The 15,947-nt window shown below is 50.4% G+C and overlaps 1 protein-coding gene across 2 annotated transcripts in view; it reads right to left on the bottom strand.

Annotated features, from left to right (window-relative positions):
* Positions 1 to 13,443, bottom strand: part of GATA4 (GATA binding protein 4) — a 55,716-nt gene extending 42,273 nt beyond the window's left edge. For both annotated transcript variants that reach the window (XM_003777203.4, XM_054561170.1), the window contains exons 1-2: positions 13,341 to 13,443; positions 8,739 to 9,811 (exon numbers count right to left, since the gene is read on the bottom strand). In XM_003777203.4, coding sequence (XP_003777251.1) covers positions 8,739 to 9,354 — 616 coding nt within the window. In that variant the 5' untranslated portion in view covers positions 9,355 to 9,811; positions 13,341 to 13,443. The remainder of the gene's footprint in view (positions 1 to 8,738; positions 9,812 to 13,340) is intronic.
* Positions 13,444 to 15,947: the final 2,504 nt, after the last annotated feature.

A 15,947-nucleotide genomic window follows, 5' to 3' on the forward strand; every position in this document is an offset into this window, starting at 1 on the left:
ATGGAAAATCCTAAGGTTTAATAGAGCCCTTCAATCACACATAGCTTCTGGTTCTGAAGAGCTAAGTGCCCTCATATCAGATTTGGCAAATGCAAAGTGTGGGGAAAGGGGGAAAGTACAATCCTGTAGGTTGGACTTACCTGGGTTCCAAACCAGGGCTCTTTACTACCCATGGGGACCTGAGATTACAGCCTCTTTCTGGGTATCAGCTTCCTTTCCAGCAAAACAGAGATCATCATATCTACCTCTTGGAGAAAGACTTCAAAGTCCCTGGCATCAGATGATTTCTTCATTGACAGGGATCCACCTTACTGTTCAATGGAATGACATGCAAGATACAGGCTACTCTTACTAAAAAGTTGTTAGCCAGTATCCAAACACGAATGAACCAAAACTTATAAATGTATTTTGTATAAATTAAAACAGATTCAAGATTATTCCTATTATAACCCCATTTATATTTTCTTCCCTGTCTTCTTTAGAAGGTGACAAAAGAATAGCTCCAGAGATAGCCATTAAATTAGTCTTAGTAACGGGTTTATGTTGTATGGTACATGGGGCCACGTCATGGTCTACAAGAGGTCAATACAGCAGAGCGATACTCCTTCCCAAGAGAGCCTTATCAGCTGGTTCTGCAGGCAGGCTAGGACAAATAAGTTCCCAAAAGACAAATAGTCTCAGATGTCAGAAAAGTTGCTTCAAGTTCTTAAAGCAGCAGCTCTCGTTGGCAAGAACTCCCCTCTTCTGTAACAAGGAAAGGAAAACTAGCATACTTCCTCTTTCTTATGCAGACAAAAGCAGCTACATTTGCAACTGGCTTCAGCTCTAAATTCAGTACAACTAAATTGTCTTAAAATTTGTTTAAAAGAATCACCTTGCCCTGGAGGAAGGTAACTTGTTCTTCACACAATCCCACCACTGCAGCCGGTTAGCGGTTTTCAGGCAGGTTCTAACTCCAATATAACCTGAGGGAAAACTGCCTACCTGGAGAGGTCACCATTGCCTAGTATGTGACTGTTCGTGCCCACAAGTGGGGAACGCCACTGTAGTGTGGGGCTGGGGTGTCTGCCCATTGCTGATTTAGATCCACTACCAGTACTGAGACCAGGAGTAGAGATTTCCCCCTCTCAGTAAAGCAACCTCCTGTGAGATAAGCAAAATCAAAAGCCAAATACAGGATTGCCACTGAGGATGGTTTTGATCTGCCTTTAAGAATCTTGAGGAAGCTTGAGTATAAAGGAAAACCCCCAAAATTGTAAAAGAATAGATAAAAGACAAATTTAATAAAAAACAACTTATGCCTTAAAGCAGTTTTCCTGTGCATCCATGAACACTAAATATAGAATCTTCTTTAAAAAAAAAAAAAGATGCTACTTTCAGGAATTTGATTCATAAATATCATATATCTGTTTTTTTAAACTTAATTAATTTAATATGTTTTTAAAATTAGGTAATATAGTCACATCCTTCAAAATTCAAAAGGTTGCATTTGCATACCCATGTTCATAGCAGCATTATTCACAATAGCCAAGACGGAGAAGCAACTCAGGTGTCCATCCATGGATAAATGGATAAACAAAACGTGGTCTACACATACAATGGAACATTATTCAGCTTTAAAAAGGAAGGAAATTCTGGCACATGCTACAACATGGATGAATCATGAAGACATTATGTTAAATGAAATTAGCCAGAAACAAAACGACAAATACTGTACGATTCTACTTGTATGAGGTCCCTAGAGTGGTCAAATTCATAAGAAAAAGAAAATAGAATGGGGGTTACCAGGGTCTGGTGTGGAGAGGAACGGGAGTGGTATTTTAATGGGCAGAGTTTAAGTTCTAAAGATCTGATACACAGCAATGCGAATGTACTTAACACTACTGAACTGTATACTTAAAAATGGCTAAGATTATTTGAATTTTTTTTTTTTTCTGAGATGGAGTCTTGCTCTGTTGCCCAGGCTGGAATGCAGTGGTGTGATCTCGGCTCACTGCAACCTCCAACTCCCGGGTTCAAGCAATTCTCCTGCCTCAGCCTCCTGAATAGCTGGGATTACAGGCACATGCCACCATGCCCGGCTAATTTTTGTATTTTTAGTAGAGACAGGGTTTCACCACATTGGCCAGGCTGGTTTCCTGATCTCACGATCCGCCCGCCTCAGCCTCCCAAAGTGCTGGGATTACAGGTGTAAGCCACTGCACCCAGCCGATGATTTGAAATTTTTACATTAAACTTAACTTTAACTTCCCTGTATGTTAAATGTATTTTCTTGTTACTAAATGGATTAATGAAGCACAGAAATGAGTATAAAAATGATTAAGGTGGTTAAAAAATTCAAAAATTTCCAAGGCATGCATAGTGAAAGTCCCTTTTCTACCATTATCCCTCACCTACCTGCTTTCCTCCCCACAGGCAAATCTGTGTTACAAATTTCTTGTGAGATTTTGTATTTTCAAGTGAATATAATCTTTTTCTTCCTTTTTTTTTAATACAACGAGTAAAGTGCTATATACGCTTCCTGCCTTTGTAAATGTCTTTGTGAGGATTCCATACATTAGATAAAGAACTTCATTATTTTTATGCCTACATAGCTTATGGTTTCTATGTGCCACATACAAACAGTCCCCTAAGGATGCACATTTAGATTATTTCCAATTTTGTTATTACGAGCAATGCTGAAATTAATACGTGCTGGTGTATTTGTGGAACAAATCCCTAGAAGTGAAAATTCCGGAGTCAAGGCTGTCTACTTTGCAATTTTATGGCTACTGCACCTAAGACTCTCCATAAAGGTCAGAGCGATTTACACTCCCCCCAACAGGTATCAGAGTTCCTGTTTCCCCACACCTCAGTATGTTTGTTTTCTTAGTGCATTTAAGTAAGAAAAGAAATGGGGAGGGATACAGAATAAAGCGTTATCTAGAACTGTCTCCCGGGCATCATTCCACCTGAGTGCTTAGAAAGTGCCTAGCAAATGTGGCCTGACCTTTTGATGGGACACAATTGGGCAAGCGACAGGGCTCACTAGAGGTAGTGACACACCCCTGGCTACCCCAACACACCTTCCTTATTTAATTCGTTCTCAGCTAAGCACCACAGACCAACCCCAACTCTGACTGACCTGCTCAGGGTGGTAACCGGAAAGTTAAACAACTTTGGTTTTCCTGAAGATCGACAAATCATTCTCCAGTCTCACAAAGTTCCCTGCACAAATGAACCGGCTTTGAAAGCCACTAGCATACTTGATAAGCAGGTCCCAAAAGATCCAGAAAACACTTCAGGGTTTTTCACTGACCTGCACCATAAACAAACTCTGAGAACACCTTGAATGCCCCCACTCCATCCCTAATGGGGCAAAACTTCTTTTAAATAAATTATTTGGATAACACAGTGATATACTGTACATGTATTTCATTGTGTTGTTATTTTTATCGACTCTAAAAATGATTCAAAATTTTTGAAATCCTTGGAGAATATCATAATTGCTTATTTCTCCATTACACAAAATAATTGTTATTCCATAGTAAAGTATATTTTCCTAGCCTTTCCAGTAACACCTACCACCATATATCCGTCAAGGCATATTTACAATCTATTTCCATTTCGGTCTCCTTTTCAGCCTTAAGTACTCACAAGCATTAACTGGTACAAAAATCAGCTTCACTGAGGTGTAATGTACATGCAATAAAAGACTCCCATTTTAAGAGCACAGCTCCACAATTTTGCCATATGGAGATACATGTGTAACCACCGTGACTGGGTTCTTTAAAAGGAAACAACTGCATTCTCCGGCTAAGTCCATTTCACAGGCACATGCAGATCATAGCCCCTGCAAGGCAAGAACTACCCGCACAGCTCCACCACAAGTGCTTCCAGCGCCCAGGAGTTTATGATGAAGACTAGCCATATTCCATACTGCATTTCCACACAACCACAATCATCTAAGAGTGTTCTTCTCGCATCTAATATCTGCTCACCTTCAGTAACACACAGTTAAAAGGCCATGGTCTTTTTTTTTTCTTTTTTTTTTGCTTTTCAGAAATTTGGACACAGTCATACTCCATCTTGCTTTCATCCACTCAGTGACTTTTCCAGCCTAAAAGCCCTGCTTTCCTCCAGTGGTTCCCTGAAGTTTCCAGAACCCTCTTCCATCCTGCCCATTGTTCCCCTAGGGCTCTCCAGTTTGCTTCTTAAAGGACTCACGCAGCCATTCTGTGTGGTTGGACCCAGGCAGGGCAGAGTCCTGGGGCAATTACCACCAAGATCCCTACGCAAATATTTGCTAAGTGCCCAACATGTGCCAGGCACTTAAAAATGAGTAAGACTCTGTACCTGCCCTCAGTAAGGTCACATAATTCCATTCATGCAGCCTAATTAATGATTTTAACAGTTGTTTTAGGGTCGTAGCTCATATGGAACTTGGAGTGAATTAACGTTCACATACATTGCAGTCAGGCCACACTTATTTCTTCCAACCTAAGTTCAGGGATTTACAGAGGCCCCTGTTAACTTTTATTATTTATTATTATTTTGGTTTTTGCCCTATTCAAATAATCAACATAAGAATTATGGCAAGATATTGTTAAAACTACAGCAGTTACATGGAGAAATAAAAGTGTTCTCTTATTTCTCCTCATTGAAATTAAAAACAGTTCCTGAGTTAAGGGTGAATTAGTCTATATAGTTTTACCTATTGTGACAAATATATTATTTAAACCAAAGGCCAGGTTGCATTGTATTATTTCATGGTACTACACAACATATTAGTAAAGTAGAGCATATCCTTTCTTTTTCTTTTTCTTTTTTTGAGGCAGGGTCTTTGCTCTGTTCTCCAGGTAGGAGTATAGTGGTGCGATCACGGCTCACTGCAGCCTCAATCTCCCTGACTCAAGCGATCCTCCCACCTCAGCCTCCTGAGTTGCTGGAGTTATAGGCATGCATTACCATACCCAGCTCATTTTTTTTTTTTTTTTTTTTTTTTTAGAGATGTGGTCTCACTATGTTGTCCAGGCTGGTCCCAAACTCCTGAGCTCAAGCAATCCTCCCACCTCAGCCTCCCAAAGGGTGGGATTACAGGTGTGAGCCACTGCACCTGGCCTCTTTTTCTTTGTCTTTCTTTTTTTTCCTATAAAATGGTCAATATTTCTTTTTTTAAAAAATTGCTGGTTCTTTTCCTGACAAACTCCTACTCACCCTTCAAGACCAAATGCAGCTGGCAGCACTTAAGTGACTACTTCCAGAATCTCAGCAGAGGGAAGAACGATGCTGCTTCTCCTTTGCTCTCACCTGCTTTTCCTCTGCTGTTTCTTCTTTGTTCTCAGCTCATTACCAAACCACAACGATGGGTAATGCACCCATTTTCACATTGAGTGTCCAACAATCTGCATTCACTGGGGGCTGTCCCAAGTTTACCACAAACAACCCCACATTCTGGGAAAACCCTCAGTCCTGGGCACACCAGCAAAATTGGTAACTCTACATGATAGTGAGTGGTTATTCAATAAAATAACCGTCATTTATGAAGGGCCAAAGCCAAATTCTTCAAAAGTATTACCTTATTTTTCTAATGTAAGGCAACACTAAAAATTGTTAGGATGATCCCATTTTACAGAAAAAGAGGTGAGGCCGAGAGAGGTAAGTAACTTGCCCAAGATGACACGAGGCTCCTGGAACTGAATCTAGGTTTGCCCAACTTTAAAACCCTGTGCTCCTCCCACCACACTGTCTGGCCATCTTAGGGCTCAGTGGCAACTCCTCAGAAAGCTGGGGTCAGTTCTCATCTTCCCTCCATGACTCAGGGTCAGCTAGTATGTGATGCTGGTCCTCACTAAAGCTGCTAGGCAGGTAGGAGAGCCCAAGTGATGGGAAGAACATATAAAAAGTACATTTACATGCACTGGCTTTTTTTTTTTTTTTTTTTTTTTTTTTGAGAGGGGGTCTCACTCTGTCGCCCAGGCTAGAGTGCTGTGACCTCGGGCTCATGTGATCCTCCTACCTCAGCTTCCAAAGCTGGGACTACAGGCATGCCACCCCATGCCTGGCTAATTTTTAAAAATGTTTTGTAGGGATGGGGTCTCACTATGTTGCCCAGGCTGACCTCAAACTCCTGGCCTCAAATGATCCTCCTGCCTCAGCCTCCCAAAGTGCTGGGATTACAGGCATGAGCCTCTGCGCCTGGCCATATGCACTGCTTTTAATTTCAGTTGCTTTTATGTAAGTGCCACCTGCATAACACGCTGAAGCTATGAATGCCAACAAGTTCAACATGCCCTGTGTTCCCTCACAGAGAACCACACCTCTCCTAAAACACTTGGCTGGGTACAGAAGAGAAAAACCACCCTCTAGCCCAGATTCAAAGGCTGTGGACTTCATAAGCTATCCGGGAAGAGCCCAGAGAAGGCAGGTGGCAGTTCTTGGCAGAGACACGCACAGGGAGGTCAGCTTGCCATTTGCTGACATGGGAATTTGGGAAACATCACTTCATCAGCAGCCTCTACATGGCATGGCTGACATTTTAAAATCTGAATACTGTGTGCACTCACATGGTATTTCAGTTTTTTGTTTGTTTGTTTTGAGACATACTCCCTCTGTCGCCAGGCCTGGAGTGCAGTGGAGCAATCTCACTCAACCTCTGCCTCCCAGGTTCAAGTGATTCTCCTGCCTCAGCCTCCCAAGTAACTGGGACTACAGGCACACACCACCAAACCCAGCTAATTTTTGTATTTTTAGTAGAGATTGGGTTTCACCATGTTGGCCAGGAACTCCTGACCTTGTGATCCGCCAGCCTCGGCCTCCCAAAGTGCTGGGATTACAGGTGTGAGCCACCGTGCCCGGCGGGTATTTCGTTTTTACACTGCTGGATGTAACTCATGACTTTGAACTTCTCTCTTTTCCTTAACCAAACACCAAATTCCCTCCAGGATTATCGGGGTTACAAAGCAAACTCTCCCTGGACCAGTCCTCCTTTTTTTTTTTTGAGACGGAGTCTTGCTCTGCCACCAGGCTGGAGTGCAGTGGCGCGATCTCGGCTCACTGCAACTTCCGCCTCCCTGGTTCAAGCGATTCTCCTGCCTCAGCTTCCCCAGTAGCTGGGACTACAGGCGCGCGCCACCACGACCGGCTAGTTTTTTTTTTTTTTTTTTTTTTGTATTTTAGTAAAGGCGGGGTTTCAACAGGTTGGCCAGGATGGTCTCGATCTCCTGGCCCAGTCCTCCCTATTTTAAGTCAGAGGCTCCAGAGGGCCCTGGAGAAGACCCCGTAAGCGCGCAAGGCCAGGGCGCCGCGCCCTGCCCCGCACTCCCGCCTGCGGGCGCCGTTGTGTGGCAATGTCGCCGCGCTATCTGGCAAAGGTCGCGGCGAGGCTCGGCCGGGCCCCTCCTCCCCTGGGGGTGGCCGTCTGGCTCCCCCAAGAGGGGTGAGGGGGAGGGGAACACCAAGAGCCACAGACCGGGCCTCGGCGCCACTTCCAGGGTTAATCAGTTTGCCGGCGATGTGTATTTGGCTGCACCCCCGGGGACCTTCCCTGGTCACCCAGGGCCAGAGGATAATTTAAAAACTCTTCAAAGCCTAGGCCCTTCTCGGAGCCAGCCCAAGACTGGAAACCTGGCAGGGGTAGCCTTTACTCTTCAAAGTGAGAACAAATGCAGAAGGATTTAGCACTTAGTAGGTGGTCAATAAACGCGAGCTTTGCTTCTCAAGCCCGGGCTTCCCCTCCCCCACAGGGTGGGCTCAATCCAAACTCACTCCTCCGTCTCTTCCCGAAATTCCAGAGGTCGTTTGCATTTTGAACTACGGGTTGCCACTTCCCTTTCTCCCCCGGCCCCTGTACTCAGGTCCCTTCTCAGATCCCGCTGCGTTTTTTTGTGAATCAGTGGAGGTTGAGACACGTTTGCCGTCCCTCCCCGTCTGACATCCGATGGAAACACTGCATGGAACCTACCACAACGGTTATTTCCAACCCTGGCCCACGCGAGAAGAGGAGGCTCCACGCGTGCAAGCGGCTGGAAAGTCTCCATTTAACTCGGGCGTCATAAACAAGCCCGTTTGGGGTCCCTGTGTTCCCGGACACTGACCGGGCATGTCGGCCCCCCGGCCGCTCGCATGATGCACCCACGCGCCCGGCCCGGTGGCACCCGCACGGTGCCGGCTCCTGTTCCGTGCATCTCCCCGGCGTCTCCTTTGTCCATCCCTCCTTTGTTCTCGGTGTGAGACCCCCGACGGGAAAATCATCACCTACCCCGAGGGATCCTCCAACTGGGCCGCCAAATGGCCCAGAAGGTCTGAGGTCCAAACCATTGTAATCAGTTCCCTGCGGAGGCCCGAGCGCGGGCGGAGAGGAAAGTGGCGCAGAAACAGCAATCGCCAGCACCGTCCACGAGGAGATCCCAGGCCACTGCCCCTTGCTCTCCAGGGAGCCTGCTGTCCTCGCGCGTCACCCACAGCGCAGCGCGGCCACGGTCGATGTCCGGGATGGCGGGGAGGCCGCACTCCGACCCTGACACCATCTCAGAAAAGGCCCCGGCGGGCGGGCCCGGCCCCTTCCACAGAAGCCGGTCCCTGGGGCTGTGATGTCGCCAGCCCCGCACTGGCTTCTGCCTTCCCTAGAAACTCGAGGTAGTCAAGCACCATCCCCAGCCCAACGAAGGCGTTCGTGGAAAAACAAGAGGCCCTCGACAGGGCTCAAGACGGTCCCTGCCCCGACCCTCACGCGCCCCAGCCCTCGCGCTCCTACTCACCGAGATTGGGGTGTCGGGCGGCCGGGTTGGCCCGGCCGGGCAGGCTGTGCAGGACCGGGCTGTCGAAGGGGCCGGCGGAGGCGGCGGCGGCTGCGGCCCAGGACGCGCCCACGTCGGCCATGTAAGCCGGGTAGGGGCTGGAGTAGGAGCCCGCGAAGCCGGCGCGTCCGTACTGCTCGCGGCCTGCCAGGCCCGCGCCCGCCGCTCCGCCGCCACTGCTGTAGGCCGCAGCTTCCCGGGCCGCGGCAGCTGCGGCGGCGGCCGCCAGGGACCCGGTTGTCCCCGGGAAGGAGAAGCGCGGCGACACCGGCGGCGGGGTGTAGGCGGCTCCGTCGGCTCCCGCCTGGCTCCAGCCCGGGCTGCCCTGCTGGGTCCCGGGCCCCGCACCAGACGCGGCCCCACCGGAGCTGCCGCCCGAGGCACCTCCGGACGCAGAGCCCGCGCCTCCGCCCTGGAGGTAGGACAGGCCCAGCACCGAGGAGGGCACCCGCGGTGTGGGCACGTAGACTGGCGAGGACGCGGCGCCCGCGCCGTGCATGAAGGCGCCGGGGCCGCCCGCCTCGTAGGCGCCCGGGGGCGGCCCGTGGTTGGCGGCCATGGCCAGGCTCTGGTACATCGTCCCTGCGAGCTCCCGGCTTTGAGGTCCTCTCTCTCCCTCGCAGGTCAAGGAGCCACGCGGGGAGAAAAAACGATGGCAACAACAATAATATGCGTGGGAGGAACTGTCACGAAGATCAAAAATCAAAGGGCAAAAAACCAACTCGCTTAAAAATATATACGTATTAAATCCAGCATTGAGCAAAAGGCTCTAGGCTCTTGTTTACTCCGGAAAATCCCAATTTGAATTTTTGGTGGTTCCGGAAGCTGATGCAGGAGCAGCTGAATTCACCCCAGGGCCTGGAGGTCCAGAGCACCTATTGGGGGCAGAAGACGGAGGGCAGCGTCCAGGCCTGGAGGTGGCGCACGAGCCTTCGGGTCCCCCACTCGTCACACCGACAGGCCTCCAGGACACCCGCGGCCACGGGCGCAGAAGTTGCTAGGCTGGCTCATTCCTCCTCGCTGCAGCCGGGGTCCTAAAGGAGGAACGACAGAAAGAGAGAGGGCGGTTCATCCCAGAGCTTTCAGAATCCACTCTCCACTTGCGTGGTTGCTTCTTCCACGCTGCAAACGAAGTCGCCACGGGGATTTGGGGGTGCAGCTCCGGAGGCCGCGCGGTACCGGGAAGCAGGGGCCTTTGTTTTGTCCAGGCGTTGGGTCAGGCAGCCCAGGCAAGCCTGGGGAGAGGCGCCCCAGGGACCAGGGGCTTCCCGGGTCTTGGGTGTGCAGTTATTGGTTGTGATCTTGGTCAATTATTTTTGTATTGCTTGTCAGGAAGGACTTTAATGTTACCTTATTCTGCAAGCATATTTTTGTAAGTCCAAAAGTTTGGGGTTAATGCAGAGTGCCTGGGACCCAAGAAATCTCTCATCTCCTCTGTTCCCCATCTCTCCCCAAGTATTACTGGCCTAGAAAGAACTTTAGATTGTCCTTGGGGGGACAAGGACAAACTTTATACAAAAAAAAACCTAACAAAGTTTTGTTTGTAATTAAAAAAAAAAAAAAAAACAGAAGTAGAGTCCAAATGTTTATAAGTGAACAACGGTGTCTGCTAAGCCTCCTGAAGAGGGTTGTGAAACTCTCTTCCATACACTAACCATGTGGACGTCAAATCGGACAAGTTACAGGTTTCTTGCAAATAGTTATAATTTAGACGTTTTGCAAATTGTATATCAGAACCAGAAAAGTGAGAAGAATGTACAATGTCGCTCTACAGAATAACCCACTGGACCGTTCTAATTCACTGAATGGGTTCTTCATATAGAATCACAAGTCCACCCATAAGCAGAATCATAAGACCAAGGTGGGTGCTTGGGGAAAGAGCAGTTTGTGGAACTTGATTATATACTTCCCAGCATCCTGCATTTTGTTATTATCAGGCAATTTTTCTGATAAAATAAGAGCTCCACTTTTTGAATTACCTGCTGTCTGAATTACCTCCAGGTCCTTTTCTCTACAACTCTACTAAGTACAGGTGTCTCTCCTCATTTTACAAGAGGGAACTGGAGCACTGGAAAGTTTTGAAACTTGTCTAAGATCAAAGTACAATCAGAAGGGGTGGGGGAAGGGGATGGGATCAGTAGGGCTCCAGGGGCTTGAAGCTGTCCACCACACTCCATTTCTCTCTTTAAGAAGAGGCAACTACTCCTGACAAAGATTTCTTTTTTATTTCAATAGTAGATTTACAAGAATATTAACTATATATGAATCCAGGCTCTGACACTTATGGAATAAATACCTTTAGACAAATTACTTAGCGTCTCTGTGCCTCAGTTTCCTCATCTGCAAAATGCAGATATTAAAGGTACCTATTTTGTAGAGTCATAGTGAAGCTTAGGAGTGAGGATTATAAATTAATATTTGTAAAACACTTATAACAGATTTTTATAAAACTGTCCTAACAGGCAGAAAGAAAGTTCTAAATAACAGTTGACTATTACTACAGATTTCTAGTATAATACAAGAAAGTACCTCAAATGTATGTACTATAATAAATGATCATCTTTATTACTGTAAAAATCTGGAAATGGAATCTTTAATACACACTACATAATGCTTTTCACCATTTTTTGCAACATCACTAGTAATAATAATGGAATAGTACTGTATTGTATTATATAGTCACATGGTAACTCTTAAAAGCTTATTTGCTTTCAAAATATGCAATAAACTATTGGTTTGGCAAATAGTTCATTCCAGCAAGTTTGGTTAGAGAATAGATTTAAAAAAAAATTGACCTGAGGTCACCAACTTTTCCCTTTGAAAATAAAGTTAAAGAATTATGGGTTTACCTTAATAAAAGATCCAGTATTTGACTTTTAAAATCAAGTAGCTGACCTATTTCATTGCATTTTATGGGATACTCAACTCCTGCATTCTTCAAGATAATGTAATTTTTTTCTCTCATAACTTTGGAAAAGAAAGGAGATTTAGAATTTTATAATCCAACTTCCAGTATACACACAGGTAGTAACTTGCAGACTTTAAAATGTAAACGCAAAAAATGTCATAAATCTAATATTTGTCTTTATCACATTCTCTGCCTTTTCAAATGGCTGATAGTGCCTGAGTTGGATTACTAGAACAATAGAAGGTGGAGAAAGTACTCCTCTATAACTTTCTGGAAAAACAAGGAATTAGCTACTCTTGGAAAACGCCTCTGACTGGTTGCTGAAATTGAGCCTGGATCCTGCAGTTGGCAGAGAAAGCCCAGCAGCTCCCGAGGCTGCCAGAATCGGGGGAGCTTTTGCTCTCCTTCTGATCACTCGTCCCAGTTCACCCCAAATTCGCAGGCCAACAGGAAATGCGCTCCCCTTTCAAGAATCAACCAACAGCCCTCTTCCGATCTATTTTTGAGAATAGGAGAATTGCAAGCGCCCAAATGTCCCCGTCCCTTTATAGGACACTCCTCGCTGGCCTCCGCTCTTGGCCTGCAGCGAGGAGGACGGTCACACGCTAGCCGGCACAACCAAGCCGGCCGCAGCACGGGAGGAGACACAGACGTGTGCGGAGCATCACCTCCACACCCCAGGCTTTCTTTAAAAGTCTGAAACCTGCTCTCGGTTGTCTTCCTTCTCTGGGAACACAGGAAACACTTCCCCGAGGCGCTTTCCCAACCTCCGCAGTGTGGGCCGCGCTGCCCCAGGGCTTCCACCCGCCGCGGGTCCCCCACCACGCTCTTTCCCCAACCAAAAGGCCCCTCCTTTCCTCAACCTGGTGGCAGTCCGCGACCCCAGCACCCCCGTCTGCCCAGGGTGATCCCTGAGCCCAAAGTCAAGCAACGTAACCCGGCGGATCCGGGCAGCGCCGTGGCCGGCGGAGGGAAGTCACGGCTCCAGTCCGGGCTCGGGCCCTTGGCCAGTTTCAGGTAGAAGCAGCGCGGGTAACTGGGGTGGTGAGCTTCCAGAGGTGCATTCAGTCCCTAGACCCCAGCCCCGAGGGCGAGGAGGCCGGCCAGAAAGGGCATGAACAGTTCCGCCACTCAGCAGCCTCTCCGCACCTCAGAGCGCCTCCCGGGAGCCCCCGAGGCCCAGGGGCGATGCCTGGCACCGCCACCCTGCGTCCCCGGAGTCGCTGGTGGGCGACACGCCTCCGTCTACTTCCCTCCATGTGCGAGCTGCCGTGCGGCCTGTCCCGGGTCCGTCAGTCCCGGTAACTTCACACGGCCACCATCACCACCCAGGCCCCAGCCTGCGATATGCAAACAAGGGTTAGAGAATGTGCACACGGGGACAGGGATTGAAAGCGTTCAAGTTCACACGGAAAGAATCCAAAGGCGCTTCCAATATTTCTCTGTTTTGCCCCCAAGTCTTACTTTGACTTAAAGAAGTTGCTAAGGCAAAGTCAAAAGCAGAGCAGGGGTTGGCCAACTTCGGTGAAGTGAGTAGCGCATGTCTCTTTTCCTCCCACTAGCTACCTCTCTACCTCCAGACAAGCAAGGGCGGAGAAGCTCCGAGTTTGGGGGACCGCGGGAAGGAGCAAAGAAAGGGAAGAAAAAAGCCCTACCTGCTGGGCCTGGGGGTTCCGCGCACGCTCCCCTGGGCGCCCCCGGAGCTGCAGCGGCGACGAAGCCTCTCGCGGCCCCTGCGCCGGCCCCCTCCGAGTCCCCAGCTCGCGGCTCGGGTCCCCGGCCCTGCGACTCGGCCCGAGGGCGCTGACTGGCCTGTGGGAGTCACGTGCAAGGGCGGGGCGGGGGTGCGCGGCCCCGGCTACACCTCCGCTGGGCGCAGGCTGCGGGGCTGTGCGGAAAGCTCCCCCAGCAGACAAAGTCCAGGCTCTGGGGTCTCCGCGGCAAACGCCCAAGTGCTACCGCCAGGGCGCGGGGAATCACCCGCAGCCCAGCCGGAGGTCGATTGGGTTCGCTGTGGTGCCCAGGGTCAGCTTTATTAATGAGTTCCCTTTCTCCCTCCCCGCCCCCCCTTCCTGTGGTCCTCATCCCGCCGCGGTGGGCGAGGGGCGGGGCCAGTAGAGAAGAAGGTGACCTCTTGGGCTCCACTCTCGATCTTGTGTGGGGCACTGGGTCACCCGGGGTGCCCGGCTGGATGCTAGTTTCTGGGCAGGGGAAGTGGGGATCCTCCCAGCCCCGGATTCCTTGGAGGTTCCGGAGACACCCAGACTGCCTCCTAAAATCAGAGCGTAGAGACTGAAGCCTCCGTTTTGCCTTCCCAAAAGCCCAGGGAGATGGTCGGGAGCCCAGGCCTCAACCTCAATTTTATGTATTTATGCAGTCTGCATCCCTTCCTGGCGACACTTCCCATCTCCTGTGGCCTCCTGTCTTCTAATCTTTCCCCGTTTTTTCTGCAGCCTGCGGCGGCCGCTGCACCAATCCAAGGGACGTGGCAAGGGCTGGGGAGCCCGGCGGTCCAGGGGAGCTTCTTCGTGGAGGGGGCTTTTCCAGGGAATGGGGGAGGGGAATGTGTCAGGCCTGAGTTGGGAGTCGGCGTCAGGGCCTGGAGGCCCCAGCGCAGCGGGGCTGCGAGCCGGAGAGTCCCTCAGACAGGTCTAAAGGTTAATAGAGCAATCACAGGGCTCTATTACCGCGTAAAAATAACCCATCGATTACCGCAGCCTTCAGCCCCAGATAACAGCCGGCGGGTGGCTCTCACGCTTTCGGTTAAACTTTTTTTTTTTTTTTTAAGGCCGCGTTTTTCTCTCCAGCACAGGCTTCTCAAACCAGATTAGAGGGATGGGGGAAGGGGTCGGGATAACACCCTGCACGAAACCCGTGCTGCTCCGAAAGCAGGCTGGAGACGCCACCCGCTTCCGCAGTAGGAAATCAGTCGTGGATTCCCAGCCTGAGTGAAGGCGACCCGGGCGTTAAGGACGAGGCCAGGACGCGGGGCTGGGTAGAAGGAAACCCCCCATGGGATCGTGGCCAACTCCTGGGGATTCTCAGGAAAATCCCAGAGGAAGAAACGAGCGCGGCTGCGCGGGGAATTCTATTCCCTGAATGAGAGGTGCGGAGGTTCACTGGAGCGCAAACAGAGGAAAGGAAACTGAGGCTGCGTGGGGCGCCGAGCGGCGAAAGGCCTGCGCACAGGCTGGACGCACTGCAGCCGCCCCTCTAGACCCCGGCCGGCCTGCACCCCGGAAGCTGGGGGCGGCACACTTAGGGTTTCTTCTCCGACTCCCCCCAATTCCTAGCCTGCTACTTAGCAGAATTGGCGCCACGGACCCGAAACGTGGGAACTTAAGGCTGAAGGGGTCCTGGAGATCTCGGAGGCCGGCGCTGCGGAAAAGCGGTCGCCGGAGCACGCTCCAATCTGCGATCCTTCGGACGCAGCGGAGAAGGAAGCAGACTCCCTGTTCCCTGTTTGAAACCGGCAATCATCCTCGTGGGGGGTGAGCCAGAGAGGCGCGAAGCCAAGGCCTGCGGCAGGGACCTGCAAGGCCTTCCTGGAGAGTGGAAATTCTGGGCTTGGGCGAGCGGGATGCTACCCCGGCCTTTCTTTTCTCCGAGGAAATCTGTGGCTCCAGCGCTGCCCGGGGTCTCAGAGCTGCCTCCCACGCGCGACCCTCAAAGGGCGAAAAGGGCTGAGTCTGGACCAGGCAGTGAATTTTCTTAGCAACAAGCCAGGGGCTTGGGGCTTAGTGTCTGGCGGGGTGCCATCTGAGCGTCCTCCCCACAGCCAAGGACACAGGCGGCGCTCCGACGCCGGCTTCTCCTAGTAGTGCGGGATGGGCTGCAGCGGGAGGCGCGGTGCCTTGCGGCGATCCTTCACCCTCGCCCTCCCCATCCTTCCTAAACTTCAGTCCCCTGCTCTGTACACTGGTGGGGCTATAACAGGCTGTGCTGTGGATGGTGGGGCTATAACAGGCTGTGCTGCGGATGGTGGGGCTATAACAGGCTGTGCTGCGGATGGTGGGGCTATAACAGGCTGTGCTGTGGATGGCCGCTGCCACACCGCTGAGTGGGATCGCCTGCTTTTGCTGGGTGCTTGCTTGCAAGGAACCCCAGATTACCTGAGCCGCCGCTTTCTGCCAGCCCTGGGCCACCCCTACCACCTCCCACCACCCCCCACCACCCCGGTCCTTTACCCACACCTTCCGCTGGCACTCCTAGTGGACTGAAACCTGGGATCCCCTGACCCACGAATGTTCGCTGTCTCTGGA

Source organism: Pongo abelii, chromosome 7, assembly GCF_028885655.2.
Source record: "Pongo abelii isolate AG06213 chromosome 7, NHGRI_mPonAbe1-v2.0_pri, whole genome shotgun sequence".
Classification (NCBI taxonomy): Eukaryota; Metazoa; Chordata; class Mammalia; order Primates; family Hominidae; genus Pongo; species Pongo abelii.